The sequence below is a fragment of the Bos indicus x Bos taurus genome, chromosome 3, assembly GCF_003369695.1.
Source record: "Bos indicus x Bos taurus breed Angus x Brahman F1 hybrid chromosome 3, Bos_hybrid_MaternalHap_v2.0, whole genome shotgun sequence".
Taxonomy (NCBI): Eukaryota; Metazoa; Chordata; class Mammalia; order Artiodactyla; family Bovidae; genus Bos; species Bos indicus x Bos taurus.
Genome location: NC_040078.1, coordinates 92905264 through 92928409, shown reverse-complemented (window position 1 = coordinate 92928409; position 23146 = coordinate 92905264). Strand labels below are relative to the sequence as shown.

Here is a 23146-nt window from a genome sequence, read left to right as displayed (position 1 = left end):
ATTCACATTGTTATAAGGCAGAAACCAACAAAACATTGTAAAGCAATTATCCTCCACTTAAAAATAAATTTAAAAAATAATTTACACATTAAAAAGCATTACAAAAAAAAAAGGAATGAAAAGGACCAAACAAAAAAAAAATGATTTAATGAATACCTAAAACTTCGCAGGCAATGCAAAATGTGGTCTCATTTAAACCACACAACATTTTTAAGGGAGGTACTTTTATTTTGTTCATTTGACAAATTACAAACTGAAGCTTAGAGAAATTAAGAAATTTCTTACCCAAGGTATACAGGAAGTGTCAGGAACATGTTTGCTTCTGCTGCTGCAGCTGCTGCATCGCTTCAGTCGTGTCCGACTCTGTGAGACCCCATAGACGGCAGCCCACCAGGCTCCCCCATCCCTGGGATTCCCCAGGCAAGAACACTGGAGTGGGTTGCCATTTCCTTCTCCAATGCGTGAAAGTGAAGTCACTCAGTCATGTCCGACTCTTTGCTACCCCATGGATTGCAGCCTACCAGGCTCCTCCGTTCATGGCATTTTCCAGCAAGAGTACTGGAGTGGGGTGCCACTACCTTCTCTGAAACATGTATGAATGGCCTCCAAGTCTATATCTTAATCACTGCACTATACTAACATCACTTAGTTATTTCATTTACTCTATCAAGTAAGATCTCTGATTCTTGCAGGATTAATGAGATAATGAATATCCAGCACAGTGTCCAGTGTCTGGCCGATGGTTAGCATGCATAACATGATGTCAAGGAAGAGGAAAGGGGGTGAGGCAATGGAGAATGAGGAGAAAGAAGTAGTATCTCTGACTTACCCAAGGCCACCTCCAACTAGAAGACTCAGCCTTTGCATGGCGTCAGGCTCTTCAAGCATGGATTAAACCCAAACTGTCTAGTACCATAGCTTTGACCCCATGTAGCTATCAAGAACTTGGACTGTGGCTAGTCCAAATTAAGATGTGCTCAAAGTACAAAATACACATCCTATTTCAAAGACATAGTATTAAAAAGAGAATATAAATATCTCGATAATTTTTGTAGATTATATATTGAAATAATGTTTTTGATGTATTGAGTTAATGTTATTTTTAATGTTTTTTTTTTTTTTACTTTTTTAAATGTAGCTACCAGAAAATTACCTGTATATCTCACATTATATTTATATTCAGTTCAGTTCAGTTATATTGGACAGCTCTAAAAGATTTGTCTGCTCAGTCCACCTTCTGCTTCTGAAGACTAGGTTTGCAACAGCAGCTCAAAGTCAAGCTGTTTTGCCATTGGCATGGGGTGTACACCACTTTCATACATCCCTTCCTCATGCTGGCTGCATTACCTTCACCAATTTGAATGTACTCCTGTCCTTTAGGGCCATTCTCATAGGATCAAAACATTAATGCTTTAGAATTAGAAGTATTTATCTGACTAATAGAATATGTTAGCTTTTGTTGTTGTTCAGTCACTAAGTCATGTCTGACTCTTTGTGACCTCATGAACTGAGCACACCAGGCTCCTCTGTCCTCTACTATCTCCCAGAATTTGCTCAAATTCATGTCCATTGAGTCAGTGATACTATCTAACCATCTTATCCTCTGCTGCCCCTTTCTCCTTTTGCTTTTAATCTTTACCAGCATCAGGATCTTTTCCAATGAGTCAGCTCTTTGCATCAGGTGGCCAAAGTATTGGAGCTTCAGCTCCAGCAACAGTCTTTCCAATGAATATGCAGGGTTGATTTCCTTTAGGATTGAATAGTTTGCTCCTTGCAGTCCAAGGGACCCTAAAGAGTCTTCTCCAGTACCACAGTTCGAAAGCATCAATTCTTCAATGCTCAGTCTTCTTTATGATCCAACTCTCACATCAGTACACGACTTACTGGAAAAACTATAGCTTTGACTATATGGACCTTTGTCGGCAAAGCAATGTCTCTGCTTTTTAATGTGCCCTCTAGGTTTGTCATAGCTTTCTTCCCAAGGAACTAGCATCTTTTAATTTCATGGCTGAAGTCACCATCCTCAGTGGTTTTGGAGTCCAAGAAAATAAAATCTGCCACTGCTTCCACTTTTTTCCCCTTCAATTTGCCATGAAGTGATAGGGCCAGATGCCATGATCTTAGCTTTTTAAATGCTGAGTTTCAAGCCAGCTCTTTCACTCTCCTCTTTCACCTTCATCAAGAGGCTTTTCAGTTCCTCTTTTGCTTTCTGCCATTAGAGTGGTATCATCTGCATATCTGCATGTCTCCTGGCACTCTTGATTTCAGCTTGTGATTCATACAGCCTGGCATTTCACATTTATGGGGTTATATACCATTTATGGTGTTCTCCAGGCAAGACTACTAGCGTGGGTTGCCGTTTCCTCTTCTGATGGACCACGTTTTATGGAACACTTCACTATGACCCATCTGTCTTGGTGGTCCTGCATGGTGTGGCTCATAGCTTCACTGAGTTATGCAAGCCCCTTTGCCACAAGGCTGTGATCCATGAAGGGGATATGTTAGCTAGAAGAGTCTAATAAAATTCTAGTTTGCATTTTGAATCTTCAAATGCCTTGATATTATTCTCAAAGGAATATTTTCATATTAGCTTATTAGGTTAAATTATCAGCAAACTGCTGTGTAAACTAGGAAAAAAAGAAGCGTGTTGTTATATACTAAGGTTACACCATTACTGTGATACATAGTCCATCAGATTCTCATAAGGTTCCAATCAGAGGGTTTACGATGGATTATTTACATGCTACTTGATCAGTAGAATCCTTTAGACATTTAATATTGCTAAGAACTCTGGTAACTTAATTAAAAAGCATATGATGTATGTATTTCTCCTCCCCAGAACCCACCACAGGTGAAGAATTATTACTACTAGGAGCACTAACATTGCTTTGCATAAATAACCGACCTTGGCCTGCTCGCCTGCTGTGCAGCAAAGCCAGTTTACTGGTGAAGGAAAATAGTGTTTATTTGTAGGGCCCCAAGCAAGGAGTATAGGCAGCTCATGGTCAAAATACCTGAACTCCCCAACAGCTTTCAGGGAAGGGCTTTTAAAGGCAACGTTTGAAGTGATGGTTGCAGGGGGATGGCTTTCCTCTCATTGGTTGGTGGTGAGGTGACAGGGTAGTGTTTCAGAATCTTATTTATTAACTTTCTGGTTCCAACCAGTCTGGATCTAGTGTTCCTGCTCAGCATGAGGTTGCCATCTTCTACCCGGGTGAAGGTCTGTTTCAGTTCCTACAGAACAACTTAAAGATACACGTCAGATTGTTATATATATATATATATATATATATATATATATATATATATATATATATATAAAATCCCTTGAGAAGGAACTAAGAATCTTTCATTGCTGAACTATCTTTTCTTGACTACTTGCTTTTCTTTTGTTTCTGCATTCCCTCCCTTTCCTAATTAATAACTGACTGAATCTGTTCTTTGGAACACAGTGAAGGCCTTGGAGGCTAAAGATTTTTTTCTTTAAAAGAAAAGGGAGACACAGAGGGCTTCTGTACCCAGGAGGGCCCTGCAGAGTCATGCTCCATTTCAATAGTGACTACTACAGTTTCCTTTAAAGGACCCCCTTCACATGGCTACTGCTTAACCTCTCCATCTCTCCTCTTTCCAGTCTCCTGCCCTCACTGTGCCATGCTGCAGCCTTAAACATAATATTCTCTCTGTTTGGGATATACCTCTTCTGCACCTGGATAATTCCTACACATCCTTTAGGACTACCTCAGAAATCAGCCCCTCAAGGAAGTCTCCCCTGATTTCTTGATCCACATTAGGACTCATAGCATCCTACCCACCACTCTTCAGCTTTCATCTGGAATTGTTTGTTTACTGTCTATTTGCCAGCTAGAATGTATGCCTAAAAGTAAGGATCCTGTGTTTTTATTTACTTCTGTGTCCCTTATGGTTAGCACATAGTTGACACTGAATGAATACTGGCTATGGGCAGAGAAAAGCAAATTAGCAGGGCATCCTAGGAAATTTCCCCAGGTTGCTACCACCTTTATTTACCCTCCTTTGCCCCAACTGTAATAGGATATGTAACGACAAGCATTTCTATTAATCACCAATGCTTTTTTGGGGACGGCACTGCATTTGCTTAGAAGAAATACTGAGTTAGTAGATATATGGTTAAGAACATAGACTCTGAGGCTAGATTTCCTGGTTCTGAATCATGGCTCTGCCACTCGATGGCAGAAAACCTTGGGCAAGTTACCTAACTTCTCTAGGTACTGCTTTCATCATGTGTAAAATGTGGGGTGGAGGCGGGGAGGGAATAATAGTACCTACCTTAGAGGGTTGATTTGAGGGTTATATGAATTAACACACATAGAGGAGTTTATCAGAGAAGGAAATGGCAACCCACTCCAGCACTCTTGCCTGGAAAATCCCATGGATGGAGGAGCCTGGTAGGCTGCAGTCCATGGGGTCACGAAGAGTCAGACATGACTGAGCAACTTCACTTTCACGCATTGGAGAAGGAAATGGCACCCCACTCCAGTTTTCTTGCCTGGAGAATCCCAGGGACAGAGGCCTGGTGGGCTGCTGTCTATGGAGTTGCATAGAGTCAGACACGACTGAAGCGACTTAGTAGCAGCAGCAGCAGCAGCAGCGGAGTTTATAATTACTGGCACATACAAACACTTAGTAAGTGCTAGTTGGCATTACTACTGTTAATAACATAATATAATATAATATATTAATTATATTCCCCATCAGGGGTAAGAGGTAATCTCGAGGAAGCAAAGTTGATCCTCAAATTCTGCTTGTTGGGAGAGTGGTCCTATTTACTCTTCTTGTTGTTGTTCAGTTGTTCAGCCCCGTCTGACTCGTTGGGACCCCATGGACTGTAGCATGCCAGACTTCTCTGTCCTTCACTATCTCCCAGAGTTTGCTCAAACTCATGTCCACTGAGTTGATGATGCCATCCAACCATCTCTGTTGGATCTTATTCACTCTGGGCTTTCTGTTTTGTGTGATATTGGATAAAGTTGCTGGATCCAAGTTAATTTACTGTGTCAGTGAGAAATGAGATGCCTTTGATATTGGCAGGAGAGGGAGGCAAGATTCATTTGTACATTCAACAAATATTTACTGGATGTCTATATTGTGCTAGATATAAAGGGAAGTGAGATAGTCACAGCCATTACAGAACTCTCAAAAATCAAGAAGAGAAAAGCTAGAGAGCCTGGGTAGTGAGATGGGGATGGGGAGGGTGGGCAAGGTGGAGGGGGACCAGATCACTTCCTCTCCAGTGTGTGTGGCACAGCAGAGGAGGATCTTGAGAGAAGAGAAACACTAACACAGGATTTTAAAGCACCTGCTACAAGATATGTCATGTAAATCCTCCCCTCTACCCGCTGCAAAATCTTCAGTCACGTTTTCATTGCTCATGAGAGAGAGCCTGAAGAAGACAGGAGATATCTGGGTTATAGCTACTGGGGGGAAGATGCTATAGGCAAAAAAGCCCTTCCTTACTCTTGCATGCTACCAGTGAGGAAACATTACTGTGCACACAATATTTAATGATTACAAGTGATACCCCCATGCACAGCATAATACAAGACTCTTTAAAATAAACAGTATCAATTACAATCATGTTAACTGAAGAGAAGAGCCATTATTGAAGGTAGGAAATTCAGGACTCTGTGGAAGAAGCAGCCGTATATAAAGCTGGGACTCAGATATGACTATCAACCAGCCCCTTTGTGGTTAGTCAAACTGGTGATTCCTCAGCACTGTAACTTTTTTATAAACTTCTGCTTATGATGATGCAGAACTTCTTAAACATAAACATCCAAATGTTTCAGTGTAGGGAAGGAAGGGGTCTAGTATGGCCTCATCCTTCTTTGACTTCCAGCTTTTCAATTTTACATATTACTTTTTAAATAACAATATAAATAAATTTGACACACAAATATGTATATATTCAGCAGCCTAAGAAGTAATCAGCCATCAACCCAAATAAAACAAACCTATCAATTTGCCTGAATTTCCAAGCATGAAATAAATAAAGCTCTGTTGGAATTTACCTACATAAATTGAGACTTTGAGGGGAAGAGAGAAATAAACTAGTCTTTTTCTCTTATTTGTTTACTGTATAAACCCTAGGGTTTCTGCATCTTATAAGATGACTATGGATTTAAAAGATTTATGGTTGTTTATTAACATTCTCAAAGCAGTATGCAAATTCACATCACCTTGGGTATACTTTGCCCCAAAGTTATGAGTAAAAATGGAAGCATTTTGCCATTAAAAAGGCTAAAATAAATGAATTCAAATGGTTGTCTTTGAATAGGATTTTCCTTTAAACCATTAATAGGAAAATGAAGAGATCTTGAGTGGTCAAGCATGAAATGTAAATAAGAGTAGTTTTCATGTTTAGGCCTTATCAGCTGATGGCACCTGATGTTAAAATTTAAATTTGATAATGCAGAAAATGACCTTATAATTTGCAGTATCATGAAAGAATGCAGTTTGTGCCCAGATTTTTTGACAGTAGTATTGAAACCATGATTTTTAAGTAACATTTTCAAATGACAAGGTCAGTGAAAAAATTAGACATTCTGAATTAAGTGGAGTCAGAAAAAGAACTTGTCTGTGTGTTCATTTATGGGACCATATTTTTTAAATCAAAAATTAAGATACAGGCTGTTAGAGCAAAGCAGAGACAAACCTAGATCTCTTTAAACGGATTGAAATAACAGTGACATTCTTAAAGGGTCAAATAGTACAGGAAACATATACTTCTGCCCTCTTAAGATGAGTAATATATTTCTTCAAAGCAGGAAAAAAACTTTACAAACATCTTTTCAGCTTTCCAGTGTATAATCAGCCTCAGAATGGCAACCATTTCCTATTGTCAGGTAGCTAGTGAGAAATGCAAAGCACACCTGCAACCAGAGGCTCAGGAAGTTCAAGGTGGACACCAGGCCTTGGCTCTCACTTCTACCATTCTGTTACCAGAAACAGAAAACTTCAGAGAAAGGACAATTAAAAATGCACACATTTCAGCCAGGTATTAACCATAACTACGCCCTTAAAGGTAATGATTAATCCTATGATGACAAGTTTTTTTTTTTTTTTTCCCTTTCTTTCTTTCTTTTTGGGACCTAAGCAGGGGGGAAAAAAGACCTCAGGGTGTCACAAATTTCTATCAAACAAGAAAACAAATTAGCTTAGCAGTCTTGGGAAAACTATGAAGTTGTGGCAGCTTTACAGGTGTCCCAAGATTTGGGTTGCTTTACAGGAATAACTAAATTCATGGCACAATTAAGTACTGGTTCAAGCTCATGCTAAAATGTCCTAAGTCCCTTTTGCTTTAAATCATTCCAAGTATGCTTTTCTTTGGAAGGCATCAACTGCAACATGCCACTTCCAGAGATGCATTCCTATACCAGCAAGACTTAAAAAATGGGAATTACTCTAAAGGCACACCCTTGAGCAACCATCACACTGCACTGAGCTCCTGAGAATATTCTGGAAGCATCACTGTGAACAGTTGCTTCTCTGTAGGGGAGAAAAGTGAAATTAAGCAGAAGCAGCAGCTTCTGTATGAAGAAACACGGTTTGACACTTGGAATCCTTTTCTACTGCAACAGGTTTACCAACAGCTACGTTCCTCTGGAGTTTTGAATATGTGGATCCTTGAGTATCACTCTGCCTTTTTTTTTTTTTTTTTGAAATTACGAAATACCTTCCGTCCTTCTGTATACCGTACGGCGGGAAGAGAAAGTTTGGAAATTAAATACCTAACACTGCAGCTAACCCAGATGATATACATGCAATAGCATTACTTGAAGAACTTATTCAACCCAATCCTTTGCATCTTGTTAACCAGGGCACAGAACCTTTCCAAATTTTGCACCAAAAAAAAGAGAGAATGCAAGGGTCTTGCTGCAGCTCCTGGGATGCACTGAACACCGCCTTGTTACAAGTGTATCCAAAGTTCCCAGCACCGGGGACTTGGGGAAAATGTTTCTGTTTCACTGTCCCTGAAGCTTTCAGAGGAGACGGTTGTGCTATGAATGCAGACCTTACAGAGCAGGCCAGCAAGATGCTTCGTACCCCCAAGTGCTCGCGGTGCCGGAACCACGGCTTCCTGGTACCAGTCAAGGGCCACGCGGGCAAGTGCCGCTGGAAGCAGTGCACCTGTAAGAAGTGCTTCTTGATCACTGAGCGCCAGAGGATCATGGCTGCACAAAAGATGCTCAAGAAGCAGGCCTCTGGAGAGGAGCAGGAGGTGGCCCTGTGCGCACAGGGAACCCAGCTGGCCTCCGGGGGCGCGGCTGGCAACCCAGGCCCAAGCTTCTGCCCGCTGCCTCCGCTTGTCCCTTTGGGAGACGCGCAGCCGGGCCCTTCGGGCCAAGCAGCCACCTGCTTCCCTGAGAGGCCCCCGCGGGGCCGGAGCCCCAACCCGAGTGCCTTCCAGCTGGTTCTGGGCGGCCACAACGGCGGCCACGTGGGCCTGAGCGAACAAGCAGCCAGGGCCAGGGCCAGTTCTCTGGAGCCCCAGCTGGCGGCGGAGGCCGCCGGCCGGGGCGACCCCAGCTGCCTGGAGCTGCTCAGGCCGCCGCGGCCTGTGCCCAGCCCGCCGTTCACCAACTTCGGTAAGATTCTCGGGGCCCCGAGCCTTTGTCCCGCTGTTGGTTCCTCTCCAGGTTGCCGCCTCCCCGCTTCCCCGACTCTGGCGTCCCAGGCCCGCCGCGGGTATGGGCCCTTGGGGTGGGGGTGGGAAAATGCTTTCTAGAGGGAATCTTGCTTTGGGATACCTTTTTCTGAGTAGGCATTTGGGTTTGGTGCCTTTTTGCAAGAAGGTAAAAGGAGAGAAAGGAATGGGTGGTTCTGAGGGGGTAATTTTTAAAAATATTTAGCTGTAGTCTCTGCTTTTCCACTTTGGGAGGAAAAAAAAGATGGCCGCAAAAAAAAAAAAAAAAAAAAAATGGCCCCCAGGCCGCTTAGCTGAGGCTCCTCCTCCCAAAAGAGAGGATCTCGGGAGAGGGGCCATATTGCGCCTGCGCACCTCTTCCCACCCCTTTCTGGTGCTGGAGGCTCCTCCCCCAGAACGTCCTCGTAGGTGGGCCAGTGCCTTATGACTGCGCCTGTGTCCCTCCGCCCACCCCTCCCTCATCTTTTGTGCCCTAGACGGCTTGCTCCTCAGCCGTGCTCTGGCCCAATGGGTGTGTATGTGCGTTCTTCCCACCTGTTTCCCAGGCATGGATGGGAATGAGACCTCTTTTCTGCTCCCTACAAGAAAAGTCTATTGAGGCGTTGTTGGTGTTTTTTCTCTCCTCCCTCCACATGCATAAATTACATTGTCCCCTAGGTATTGTAACTTTCACTATTATAATTTCAAGTCACATGTAGGTTTGAGACTTTTTAAAAGGGGCTCATTTGGGGTGCAGACACATGTTTTCTTGGTTTTCTCTACGGCAATGTGGTAGAAAGAGCACAAGTCTGAGTCAGGACGCTGAGGGGCAGCTCACTTGGTAATTAGGCAGGCTCCTTTTGTGACAGCCTCTCCCCTCTGTAGGCTAAGGGGATTGGCCTGATGCTCTCCGAAGGCCAGTTCTGCCTTCTGGGACGTTCTAGGAAAATACAGGTCCCTAGAGAACTAGATGAGGAAGACAGATCTGAAAAGCAGTTTTAGAAGAAGGATACCTTTCTATGGATATGGAGCCTTTCTTTGTTCCATGGACTGAGCACTGTGTGCCCAGCACTAGTGATGAAAAGGTGAAGGAGGGTGAGTCAGATTCCTTGCCTTCAAGGATCTTGTCCTTGTGAAAGAAAAGGACAGCACAGATTGGTATATCGAGAACTCGAATAAGTGGTTTAGCTGTGGTTTGAAGGAAGATCAGGAGCTGATACTGAGGATTCAAGAAGGCAAAATGGGGTTAGGAGAAAAAGCCTTCCAAGCAGAGGGGACAGCATCTGCAGAGGCCCCGAGGTGGAGGAGGAAGAAGGCACTACTAGTTACCAGACAGTGAGGCTGGAGTGAAGGTGGGAACCCAGCCTGCGTGGGCTTCATGGCTGGGCCAAGGACTTTTGCTGAGGCCAGTAGAACATGGTTAAGGGTTTAAAAAGCAGGGAGGATCAAAAGCATAATGGATGGGGGAGTTGTCTGTGAATGGATATGAGTGTTTATTTATACTGCTACCTTCAGACAACATGGTACCCTTTTTCCTGGCTTCATGTATTTTTAACACTTCCCTCATTGCATGTCTTTTCAGGGCTCCCTCTGAGCATCAACTCAGATTCTGTGGTGCGGTCTGAGTGCCTGGAGAGAGAACCTCCCAAGCTGTACCCCAGCTGCTCCAGCACAGACCCCTGCCGCCCTTTTCCTCTGGGCTACCAGGATGCATCCCCAAGTGTGGGGATCCCTCTGCAGCAGAGTTTCCAGCACCTGTCCTATAGCCACTACCAGGGAGGAGGCTTGGTGAGTCCCATTCCTGATATTTTCGAAGTTCCTCCCTATTTCAGCTGCCCTGGCTGCTTTAACAGACTTTCTCCCAGGCAGCCAGCCACTGTGCTCACTCTGTACCAGGACATGGGCAGTGGGTGGAAGGATACAGCATTGACCTTGTGTGCTGTGCACCTCTGGGAATGCACGTGTGAACAAGTTGGCCTGGGCTGTGGCGTGGGTAAGAGACTCTGGGAGCTCAGGCAAAAAGGAATGCAGACACATCTCAGATAAACCTGGGGAACAGCCACACGGGAACCTGAGTGACCACCAGCCTTGATCCATGGAATGCCAGTCAATACTAGGTACCAGATAGGAAATAGCACTTTCCTGGAGCCACAAAGTATGGCTGCAAAAGTATGACCCACTTGAGATGGCAGAGGGCTTTCAAGAGGATAGGGCACTTAAGCTTAGTCATGAAAAATATGGGGACTTCCCCCAAACACTGGTCACCTTAGGAGATATTTGTTGGAAAAAAATGGGTGAAATTTAATCATTTTATAAGGTCAGTGACCAGTTACTAACTGGTGTGCTCTTTGAGCCTAGAGTTTTGAGTTCTGGAAGCTCTGGATATATGAGTCATGTGAGATGTGGGTCAGGTGACCAGCTTTTGCAGCATTGGTTGCCAGCTCCTTCCATCCTTCTCCCTTTTGGCAACCCCAGAGGGCCATCAGAACTGCAGAATAGCGAGAGGCCTGGGTGACCAGTCCTGACTTTGGCCCATAAGGCTGGACCTGTGAGGGAGTTGACTGAGATGCAGCTCACGTTCAGGGAGGTGTAGACTGCTGTTACTTTTACTTTCTTCCTTAGCTACAAGCCCAACCCCATGTGTTACAGAGATGCTGCCTTGGGTGGAGGGTAGAGAAGAATGAGTAGAGAGCAGGCTGCTTTGGTCTAATGTGGAAAGTAAGAGAAGGGACCAAAGCTTGACGTTAATGTACTGAAGTCATGCACTGCTCCTGCTTCTCTGCAGCAGCATCTCCTCTGATCCAGATATTCTAAAGTTTTATTCAGAAATCATTTTCCATTCATTCAAGGGGGAAAAGTTTGAACACCACTGGTCTTGATAATTTGCAGGGTGCCTACTGGCCCTTATGTAAGCCCTCGAGGTACATGTTATTTCCTCTTTGTAGAGCAGAGGAAAAACGCTCAGAGGAGTAACAGATTTGTCCAGGGTCACGAAAGTGGGGAGCAAGGGACTGGGATTCAGATTACTCAACTGGTCAGTGACAGAGTCAGGACAGAGGTCTAGAACAAACATGACCCTGACTCTCACCATCCCGCTGCCCTGCCTGAAATTGAGGGTGGGGTGCTGGCCACCCCATTGCAGCCCAGGGAGAACACAGCATCTCTAGCCTCCACACAAAGAGAGGGGTCTTGGCCAAATGGAGCACACACCCACCGTCTGCTCGCACAGAAGCCTGGGGCCTGGCGTCCAGGGCAGGGCTCTGATTGACAGGCCTGCCAGACGGCCTTTGTTAGGAGTGTGATCTCAGTTGGTTTATCTGGGCCTGAGCTGCCACCACTAGCCCCACGCAGGAGCTGTGATCCAGGGAGAGACTTGGCTGAGCAGCTTGGAATTAAAGACTAATAATCCCCCTTCCTACCCCCTTCACGTCTGGATAGGGGATCACCCATTCATTTGTGAAGCTGTTTCAAACCCAAGAGCCTATGAGTTGCTTCATCCTTGTCCTGCTGCCCCTGCCCAGCCTCCCAAATACTCCCTGAGCCGCCTTCTCTCCCTGTCCTGTCCCACCTGCTGCTTCTGTGCTCCCTCTTTTCTCTTCCCACAAAAGAGCACAGGCCTGGAATCAGACAGACCTAGAGACCAATCCTACCTTTGCTGCTTACTCTCCACATGGCCTGGGCATGTCACCGAACCTCTGAGGACCTTGCTCAGGTTCTTAGTCTTTAGCACGGGGGTAAGAGTTTTATATCCTCAGGCTGTTGATAGATTCTAGCCGTAAGGTATGGATGCATATAAAGTGTCTGGTCTGTGACATGGTGGGTGCTCAAAAGTGGGCTGTCTTCCCTGCCTTGTGGTCAAATTAAGTTAGGACGTGCTGGCTTAATGTAAGCAGATTTAATAGGCTCATGTGTAAGTCATCGATGTGGGGGCAGTTTTCAGGGCTTCTCAAACTCCCTGGACAAAGAACACTTCTAAGAGCACTTAAAAATATCTTATGGGACACGGGATTTCTTTGGCACACAGCCTGTGAAGTGCTGCTCTGGAGTACCTGGATGGAAGAGTAAATAATAAGACTTGCCCCTGAAATTTATGATTTTCTATTACATTCATGTCCTTCTCAGTTAAGCTCTGAGCTGTGTGGTCATCACCCCTCCACATCCCGTTCTTCCCAACATCTTGGGGTCCTGTGGTATGGGGTTAGCTTTCACCTTCTGAAGAAGGAACATAAACACAGAAGGGCTGAAGCCCCTTTTCCTGAGGTCACCTAGCTCCCCTTGCCTCAGAAACAGCTGCACTGCACTGTCTGGTTAGAATGGGGAGCCCACAGGCCAGTGATGCTGGAGTCTTAAGTATCCCATGTGCCAGAGGCGGGACCCCAAAGAGGTGGATGCTTTCAGACCCTTCTCCAGTGCAGAGCAGAGGAGTCAGGCCGACTTGGGATTCTGTTCTGCCTCTGCCGCTCCCCAGCTCTGGCCTGGGCCTGTACCTTCGTCTCACTGATGGTGGTTTTTGTCACTACGGTGAGGAAGGTTAATAGACCCTCCCTCCTAGGGTCGCAAGGATAGAATGAGGCTGTAGACATGCTGTTGCTCCCCAGGCTTCTCTGTGTTGTTTGTGCTCCTCCTCCCCTTCGATCAGCTGGCAGGTGTTTGCTGAACACCCTGTTCTGAGTATCCTGTGCTCCACTGTCGGGGCTGCAGAGATGAATCGCCGCCACAGGGAGCCCCCATTCAGGGGCGTGAGTGTGGGATCGGCCCCCTGGCTCGCCCTCTGCCCTCTGACCGTCTGCTGTGTGTGCCTCGCAGGTGGCGGAACCCGTGGGAGACTTCCAGCCGAGCTACTGCCCGCCGCTGGGGCAAGCGCCGCAGCCTCAGTTCCTCCCACCCGGCTTCCTCTCTGCGCTCCAGGTCCTCCTGCCGCCGCTGCCCCCGCCGCCTTCAGCAACCTTCTCGCTGACCATCCTGTCTGACACGGACAAGGAGAACACCGGTGAGTGAGGCCCCATGTTCCAGCTGCCGAGGGACACAGGAGGACTCTGGAGGACGGGGGTCCTATTATGAAGTGGACGTGGAGGGAAGGGAAATGGAGAACAGGATTTTCAGTGTCCTGGGCCCTGGGGAAACTCCTTCCTGGCACCCCTCTCTAAATTCCATACATGAGCATCTAGGGGAGGTGAGTCCCCATTCTCAGGTGAGGAAACTGTGCTAGAACCCCGAGAGGGTCTCACATATGTACATGGCGCAGCTCGGATTTCAGCAGAAGTCTCTGTCTGGCTCCAGCTTCAATGCTGATTTCCTCACCTTAACAGTTCCTGTGGGCAAAGACGTGGAGAATGGCACGCATGTGGTGCCAAAAGACCAGAGGTGCCAGGCCTCTCTGGCTGGGGAAATAGCATGTGCTGAGCCTGTCTGGGGCTTGCTCAGGCCACTCTGGCCTTCACACCTCGGTCACTGGTGCACCGGGTGATCTTGGGCACTCACACCCTCCTCTGGGCCTCAGTCTTCTCACCTGTAAAGTGGGCCCTGTCACAGGGTTACTGTGAGGGTTTTCTTTTGAGGGCCGTTGAAGCTTTAAAAGTTCTAGGATTTTTTTTCCCCCTTTCAGTCCTCCCCTGAGGCTCCTTAAGAAAAGAAACCGAGGCCTGTTGTATGTCCGATGCCTAGATCTGTTAACTGGGGAAGTGGTACAGTGTGACTTGAAGTACGATGGCCCTGGTGCCGCACAGCCTGGGTATAATAAGTCCTGGCTCCAGCACTTGCCCACGGTGTGACCTCGGGCAAGTTCATTCACTCCTTGGTGCTTCAGTTTCAGTACCTGAAAGAGCAAACTAATTAAGGGTCCCTTCCTTCATGAGGCCATCCTGAGGATTAAACAAAACCTACAATGATGAAGGCATTGGTAAAAGATCATTCTCACTGTTGTCCCTAATCCCCATGCCAACCATGATGCTGCATGGTAGGCACCATCTAATGGACAGAAGGAGACGCTGAGGCTCAGAGCTGGGAGTAGCTCGCTTCCTGCCACCCAGCTTGTGACAAGCAGAGCTGGAGTCTGAACTTGAGTCTATATCCTCTGGCCAGGGCTAGAATCCCAGTCTCCTGACTCCTAGCAAATTAAAAGTAGGAATGGGAATAACTAATTCTCCATAGGGACTGGAAATGATGATGATGCCTTGTAGAAAACTTTTGTGTGAAAACAGGTGATTTCCCCTCTTTCTCAGTCCAGCCCCTCTTCTCTGTCCTTCACAGATGACCAGGATGTGGAGGGGCCGAGTGAGCCCAGCCAGCCATCGTCCCAGGAGGAGTCCAACAAGGCCCAGGCCCTCAGGCCGGCAGCGTGGGGCCTTGGTGGGGGACGGGGGGGGCGGCGCTTGCAGCAATGATTTTCTTGTGTCTATTCAGTGATATGTAGGGAGGAATGATAGTGATAAGCGCAAGATGGCAGTTGATTCCCATTTCAAGATAGGAGGATGGAGTGTGGTTGCTAAGGTTCTCTCAAGCCTGAGACACGGGGCCTTGAAAAGGAACTCAGAGGATGAAGTCACCAGGGCGCGGCCAGAGCTCTGAGATGTGGGAGACTGGCGGGAGCTCACATTTCGGAATGAATTTAGCCGGCTCTGTGTTGATTGCTGTTAATCAGATTCACCCCTAGAGGCGGCCTTTGATTTCCTCAGGTCCTGCTCCAGGACTGAGGCACTGTCCTCCTTAGCCTCTGCTTCTGCCGCCTCTGTCTGGTCCCCAGCAGGAGGCAGCACAGACATCAGGCGTCCAGCACATCCAAGTGGATAGCAGGAGCAGCCAGGACCAGGGTGCTAGACAGGTTCTGCTACATCCTTTCTTACTGCTCTGTACCCCCAGGGTCAGCCTGGGCCCCTTCTCTAGGGACTTTACTATCAAATATAAGCATTTTAGCCTCTGAGGTTGCTTCACTTTTTCCCCATGAAGTTTAAGCCATTATGGCATCATTTCTGGTTAAAAAAAAAAAAAAAACTAATAAAGTTTGACTATTTCATGTTTTTAAAATGATTGCTAGCTTTAGAAACTAAGCTTTTTGTAAGTTCTCATGCAGTTCTCAGAGAATAGGATGGTGCTTCCAGATTACCTGTGGCATCAGTTTCTTCTCTGGGGACAGTTGACATTTGAAATAAAATGAACAGTGGAAATCCTTGTGGAAGGTGTATGCTTTCTTTAACTCTCTGTGGAATGCAGCCTCGGGAAGGGGAGGCGGTGGCTGGGATTCATGGCCTGTCAGCCTGCTCTTTCTATGCACTTAGGCAAGACTTTCCCTTTATCTCAGTTATCAACTGAGAGGCTTGGGCAAGGCTGGTAGGTTTTTTACTATCGGTATTGTTGTTGTTATTCTTTTTCTATGGTTTTAAAATTTTTTAATTTATTTTTAATTGCAGGATAATTACAATATTGTGTTGTTTCTGCTGTGCATCAACGTTGATCAGCCGTAGGTATACGTATGTCCCCTCCCTCTTGAGCCTCCCTCCCACCTCCCTGGTACTATTTTAAGCAGTAGAGACCTTTTAAGAAAATCTGATGCAGACACATGAAATGTAAAGATTTTCTCTAGTTTCTCTTCCCCAGCTCCTTGCATGGTCCCTGCAGAGTGACATGGTTTTAAAAAACCAGAACTTGATCCCATTTTGTTGTTTTAGAGTCCTGGTTCTCTTCCCTTGTTTTCACTTTCTCTGTCATTTAAAACACATCCTGCATCTCTGCTGGACTCAGAGCCTGGCACTCAGCTCTGCCCATGAGAAGCATGGAATCTGGTGTGGCAAATCGGACAATAGATAGTGGGATTGCGATGGGACAGAGAGAGGTAGAGGGGCTGTGGGTGGGGGAAAGGGTCAGAGAAAGCCTTCTGGAGAAGTTTGGGTTTTGACCGCGTCTTCAAGGGAAGAATGAGTTAGATTAAGGTAGGCACCCCCAGCAGCAGGGTGAGAAAGGGTAAGAGACCTGGAGTGAAGGATTCGAGGGTGAGGGACAGTGTTCTGTTTTGTCTGGAAAGGACTGGCACCCAGGAGAATAGGCTGAGCGGCGGCCTGCCTTGCCTGTGGGCCCAGCATCTTAGGATAGATGGCGGGAAGAACACTGAGAAGTGACAATCTAACTGTCCTCTCCACATCAGTGTGGTGACTAGGGGGTTGAGGGCCTGGGCCTGCCCTGTTGGAAGGTATTGGAGCAGATACAGTCATAGGAACTTTTCAGTTCCTGCTTTACACACAGTGTTTCAGCAGAGCAGAACCTGGCATACTGAGGCCTGCAGGTGTCAGCACTGGTCTTAGTCTGGACCTGAGAATGCAGTGATTTTGGACTAGCCTGGCTTTGAGGCTGAAGTTATCAGCCATCCCACTGCAGGTCCTGCCCCTGGGTCCACAGGGCCTCAGGAATCCCAGGAGCATGGGAGAAGACACAGCTTCTGATTCCACTTGGCCTCATTCACCCTGCCCTCACTGGACCCTGACCTTCTGAGGGTATGGCCAGATGGGGCTGGATCAGTGACCATAATTTTTCATCATTCTCCTTTATCTTAGAGCCCGTGCTTTGAAAGGTTTTTCAACCAAACTTCATTCATCTGTAAAGCTGTTTTCCCATTTCTGATCAACACATGTAAGCATGAGGCCAGTCTGTGATCACATGGACTTCACAGCATTCCAGACCATGCTTAATGAGCCTGGAGTGGCGGGGGTGGGAGTGGGGGGGTGTGTGGGATGAGGTGGGAAGCTCCGTCCTGTGGAGAACAGCAGTGTCCCCTTTGTCCTGTAGGAATCCATGTCCACAGGACTCCTGGAAGGGGAGGGTTGCTCAGTTCTGTAGGCCTGTGAACTGATGAATCTCAGAGACCAGTCAGCATCTTTTACTGCAGCCTTGAGAGTGCCCGTTGGGGTGAAAAGACCAACCATAGCGTAGGGTGGGGCCTTGCCAGACTCCCTTCCCTTTAAGTGAACCCCAAGTGCTGAGAGCCTGACTGTCCTTTCCTGTATGACTCTCACCATAGTTACTTACAGAGCCCTGGTGGGCTCTGTGGACCCCTGCTCCCTGTAGCCTTTCCAGTCAATTTAATCCATGATCCCTGAGTGCCCTGCTCCTCCAGGCAGTCCTCCAGCAGCTTCAACATGAGCATTTAAACACCAGATCTGCTTATGTTGCTGCCCTGCTCACATATCTTACACAGCTCCCTACCGCTCTGAAGATCAACATTCTCAGCACAGCCTGTCTGCCCACCTCTCCAGCTTCTCCACTGGCTGGCCCAGCCTAGCTAGTTCCTGTAGGGGTGGAGTCATCCAGGCCCATGTAGAAAAAGACTGGAAGCAGAGAGACCGTCGGCCAGGGACAGCATTGCTCAATCTAAGTGACCAAGACTTGGTTATGAGTTGGGAGAACAGGGTGGAAGGCAGCTGGCAGCATTTCATGAAGCCGGGTGCACCGGCAGGGAGCCGCCTATAGAGGGCGCGTGGAGGCCAGACCTCCGCAGGGGCGGGGCCTGTTGCTTAGCGACCAACCTCCGCAGGAGCAGGAGCGTCCATCGCTGCGCTTCTGCAAGCGCGGCTGGAGGAATAGGCTTGATGCGCTCCCCAGAGACCTGGGATCTCTCTGGGAAATCAAAACAATGAGTCTCTAGACTGGACTGTGATCATCAACCTCTCAGTTATCACCTCTGCACCACCCTGCTGGTCAAATAGATGCTCTACTATCTTTGTCTTCATACAGTAGCTACAAGCACCATGAGATCCAACCATCTCATCCTCTGTCTTCCCCTTCTCCACCTGCCCTCAATCTTTCCACTCTTTCTCTCTTTTCTGTGCCTTGGCTCATGCTGAGCCTTCTTCGTAGACTCTTTCCAGTTTTCCCCACTCATCTTTTACTTATCCCTTTCAGACTTAGTCCAGGCGACCCCTCCTCCAGGGTCTCAGCCTGTGGAACCTGCCCAGGCCCTCGGCTGCCCGCTGTCACACTAATCCCACTGAATAGGTGTCCCTCTCACAAGCCCTGAGCTTTCTGGGGGACAGTGACAAGGTTTCATTTGTCTCTGTGTCCCCACTCCCAGCATGGGCTCAGCATTGGTTAGGACTGGAGTTATCCAGGGCTGGTGGCAGAATTTCAGGGCCAGTTTGTGCATTATTAGATGGAGGGTTAAGTTGCCCTGCCTCTGGCCACTCATTCAACTTTGCACATGTGCTCTGCTCTGGCATCACAGAGTGGGCAGAAGAACAGGGAGTCAGCCTTCACTGAAACCCTACTGTGTTCCAAACACTGCACCCCTCCCCTTATTTAATCCTTGCAATGACCCAGGGAAGAGGTATGGTTTCATTTCCTATCTTATAAAGGAAAATGAGGCATAGAGACAAATAATGATTTGACCAGTCACACAGCTTATAAAAGGCCTAGGGCATGCAGAGGGCAGCATACATCCCTGGGCACCAGTTCAGTTCAGTTCAGTCACTCAGTCATGTCTGGCTCTTTGCGACCCCATGAACTGCAGCATGCCAGGCCTCCCTGTCCATCACCAACTCCCAGAGTCCACCCAAACCCATGTCCATCGAGTCGACGATGCCATCCAACCATATCATCCTCTGTTGTCCTCTTCTCCACCTGCCCTCAATCTTTCCCAGCATCAGGGTCTTTTCAAATGAGTCAGCTCTTCACATCAGGTAGCCAAAGTATTGGGGTTTCAGCTTCACCATCAGTCCTTCCAATGAACACCCAGGACTGATCTCCTTCAGGATGGACTGGCTGTATTTCTTTGCAGTCCAAGGGACTCTCAACAGTCTTCTCCAACACCATAGTTCAAAAGCATAAATTCTGTGCTCAGCTTTCTTTATAGTCCAACTCTCACAGCCATACATGACCACTGGAAAAACCATCGCCTTGACTAGACAGACCTTTGTTGGCAAAGTAATGTCTCTGCTTTTTAATATGCTGTCTAGGTTGGTCATAACTTCCCTTCCAAGGAGTAAGCTCTTTTAATTTCATTGTCAATTTCCATTATGCCGTCAATTACCATCTTGAGATTTTTTTTCTTTTGAACACGAACCACCTGAATGCACCCCCGTTTCTGGGCAGATTCTAGCACAGCCCAGGGAGAGCAGCCTGAGGATGTTTGCCTCCTGAAACCACTGCCCACTCTATTCACTGACCTCCAGGAAGCTAAACCTCCAGAGAGAACGCTGAAATAGGCTTTGTGGTGACCATCGTGGAAAGGGCCCCCGTGGTTTTTGGGCTGGAAGGCTGTCAACACCCACTGTTACCCAAGCCCCAGCTGTGGCCTGGGGCTCAGCTCAAGCCCATGGTGAGAGCTGGGACTGACGGAATGCTTGTTCTTGTGGCCGGAGTGGGGTGTCTTCTAAGGCTCCATCTCTAGGTTTTGGCCCCCCACATCCTTCTGGAGAGAAGCCCTCCCGCCATGACATACCGGTTTTCCTGGAGGGTGGGATGGAGATGCTGTGCAGACAGAACACGCCCCTCTGGGGCTAGGACAGGGAACAAGGTCGTCTCCTTGCCATTCTGAGGATTCCCAGAGCCCCTTCCACTTGTGGATGCTGTGGCCTTGATAGGCCTGGACCTCAGCTCCTGTTACTGGAGAGCTGTTGAGAGGCCCTAGGATGAGCCCTGGCCTCTTCTCCTTGGCCATGGCCCAGAGCCTTGGGGCCCTGCTCTTTCTCCTTGCCTCTTCCTGGCTGTGTGCACTTGGGCACATCACATAACCTCTACAAGCCTCCCTTTGCCCCTGTAGCACTGGCTCAAGTGCGCTGAAGATGCAGGGAGCACTCATGAGAAACACACCTCCGATGCTGCCTCTCAGTGCACAGTGTATGGTCAGAAGATCGAAGGCGGCCTTCTCTGTCAGGAGGCTAAGAATCACACAGGCTAACCACTGTAGTCTCTATGTGCTAGGCGCTGTCTAAGTACTTTCCACAGATTCTCTCTGTGAATTCTCAGAGCAACTCCTTCAGCCAGGCACCGTAATACCTCCATCGTACAGATGGCGAAACTGAGATCCACAGAGGTAAGGTTCTTTCTCTTCATTGTACAGTCTGTAAGTGGCAAGCCAGGATCAAATCTGAGCCCCACCTGAGTCCAGAGCTAAGTTCCTAACTGCACTGGCCTGTCCTGCTTCTCAGCAAAGGACAGTTGTGAGTCTTGGGGAATTCGTGGTCCCCCCCAAGACTTACTGCCCAACTGTAGTCCACCCAGCCCAGCTGCTCTCAAGGCATGTCAACAGTCTGAACACAAAGAACAACCTTGCTCAGATCTTATACAAGGACTAAAATTATTTAAAATAAAAACCTTTTATTTTCAATTTGAAAATGAACCCTGGTGGCTCAGATGGTAAAGAATCCGCCTACAATGCAGGAGACCTGAGTTCGGTCCCTTGGTTGGGAAGATCCCTTGGAGAAGGAAATGGCAACCCACTCCAATATTTTTGCCTGAAGAATTTCATGGACAGAAGAGCCCTGGTGGGCTATAGTCCATGGGCTCGCAAAAGAGTCAAACATGACTGAGTGACTAATATACATTTTCATTTTGAAAATGAGCAAAGAAGCATGAAGTTGATTTTTTAATGCATAATAAAAGTTTACTAAAATTTAAATATACACCCTTCTACAAGGTAGAGGGGAAATTTATCAATAATGGTGCTGTTAATTAAGGTAACCTAGGAAACAGTTTTGATTTTCACCAGAATGATTTCTCTTCATACTCATTTTTTCATCTTTCTCCAGACTTTTTATTTGTTTTTTGTTTTAAAATAATTAAAGAATTGTGAATATAAGTAATTCATGAAAATGGTTAACAACTTAAAAGTAGAAACCAGAAACAGATTTTTTTTCCCCTACTTCTGTTACCCATTCTCATTTCTTTCCTTGGAGACGTCTCCTCTTTTTGCTGTCTCCTTCCAGAGATGATTTGCACATGCTTTTTGTTTGTTTAACTAAACTTCGATTTTGAGAAAATTATAGATTCACATGCAGTTCTAAGAAATAACACAGAAATCTCACGTAATGTTTACCCAATTCACCCCAATTAGGCACTAATCAGAAGCAGCAAATTGATACAGCCCACTCAGATTTTTGAGATTCAGTGTTATGTTTTAAATTTGAGTTCATTTTTGTTTGAGGTGTGAGGTTGAGATTCATTTTTTAGCCTGTAAGCTGTGTGTTAGTAGCTCAGTTGTGTCTCACTCTTGGCAACCCCATGGACTATATAGCCTGCCAGGCTTCTCTGTCTATGGAATTCTGCAAGCAAGAATACTGGAGTGGGTAGCCATTCCCTTCTCCAGGGGATCTTCCTGACCTAGGGATTGAACCTGAGTCTCCCGCATTGCAGGCAGATTCTTTACTATGGGCCTGTGGATGTCTAATTGTTCTGGTACCATGTGTATAGAGGCTATATTTCCTTCATTTAATTGTTTTTGCACCTTTGTCAAAGATAAGACCTATTTGTGTGGGTCTATTTCTGAATTCTCAAATCTGTTCCACTGATAGGTTTTTTTTTTTTTTAAAACACACACAGGGGAGCGCGTGATTCACACTGTTCTGCACACTTCTCTTCATTAACACCAGATCAGGATTTCTGAGCCTTTTTTGAGCCATGGACTCCGTTGTCAGCCAGGCAAAACCTATGATCCCTTCTCAGATCAGTGCTTTAAATGGATAAAAATAAAGCACATAAGGTTACAGAGGAAATCAATTATGTTTAATGTACTTGGCAAAATAGAGAAATACGTTAGTGGTTGTAAAACACATACTTCTTTACTAACACATTAAAAAAATCTATTGCTGGATCTAATCACTATTAACAGTTTCTAAGTAGTGATATAATTAATATTTTGAGTTATTTGCAGCCACTGTAAAGTGATATAAGAAAAGCTGTGATTTCTATTGGTGACCAGTTCAGTTCAGTTCAGTCACTCAGTCGTGTCCGACTCTTTGCGACCCCATGAATTGCAGCATGCCAGGCCTCCCTGTCCATCACCAACTCCCAGAGTTCACTGCCAATTCTACTGGAATGGGTGGCCTGCACTTGTAATTGATGGAAATGTGGAATTATAGTTAGAGATTAGTGCAAATCAAGATGTAATTTTCCCCCAGCCAAGTTCACAGAGCCATTAATGCTCTTCAGGACCCCAGTTATGAACTTCTGCATCAGAGCTTGGAAATCCTCCTGGCCTCATTCTTGTTAGCAGCTGAGTAGTACTTCATTGCATGGATGCACCTTAATTTATGTAACCAGTGTCCTGCTATGAGACTTTTAGGTTCTTTCCAATCTTTTACTGTTAATGCTAACTTAAATGTTTAAAGGTTTCTCTGGCTATGATTTTCTTCTCAAGAAGGGCTACTAAGCTGACCCCTCCACATTCAGAGAGACCCTCGGCTGGGCACACACACATAGCTGATCTGCAGGGAGCATCTGGGTGAGCAGGCCCCGGACCACCTCTCCCTCCTTCTGGGCTGTCCACCCTCCACACCGTCACGT

General features: G+C 46.6%; 1 protein-coding gene across 1 annotated transcript; it reads left to right on the top strand.

Annotated features, from left to right (window-relative positions):
* The first annotated feature begins 8038 nt into the window (after positions 1-8038).
* Positions 8039-20543, top strand: DMRTB1 (DMRT like family B with proline rich C-terminal 1). Its single transcript, XM_027538251.1, has 8 exons — positions 8039-8624; positions 8676-8724; positions 8999-9087; positions 10245-10450; positions 13469-13652; positions 14912-14999; positions 19832-19961; positions 20406-20543. Exons 1-8 carry the CDS (start codon positions 8039-8041, stop codon positions 20541-20543), a joined length of 1470 nt encoding a protein of 489 aa, XP_027394052.1.
* Positions 20544-23146: the final 2603 nt, after the last annotated feature.

Bases quoted from the DNA above. Each gene is read 5' to 3' on its own strand.
- DMRTB1 (XM_027538251.1), top strand. From the start codon at position 8,039: ATGAATGCAGACCTTACAGAGCAGGCCAGCAAGATGCTTCGTACCCCC. The intron at 8,725-8,998 runs GTATGGGCCCTT...TCCTCCCAAAAG, and splicing joins GCGTCCCAGGCCCGCCGCGG to AGAGGATCTCGGGAGAGGGG. The intron at 9,088-10,244 runs GTAGGTGGGCCA...ATGTCTTTTCAG, and splicing joins TCCTCCCCCAGAACGTCCTC to GGCTCCCTCTGAGCATCAAC.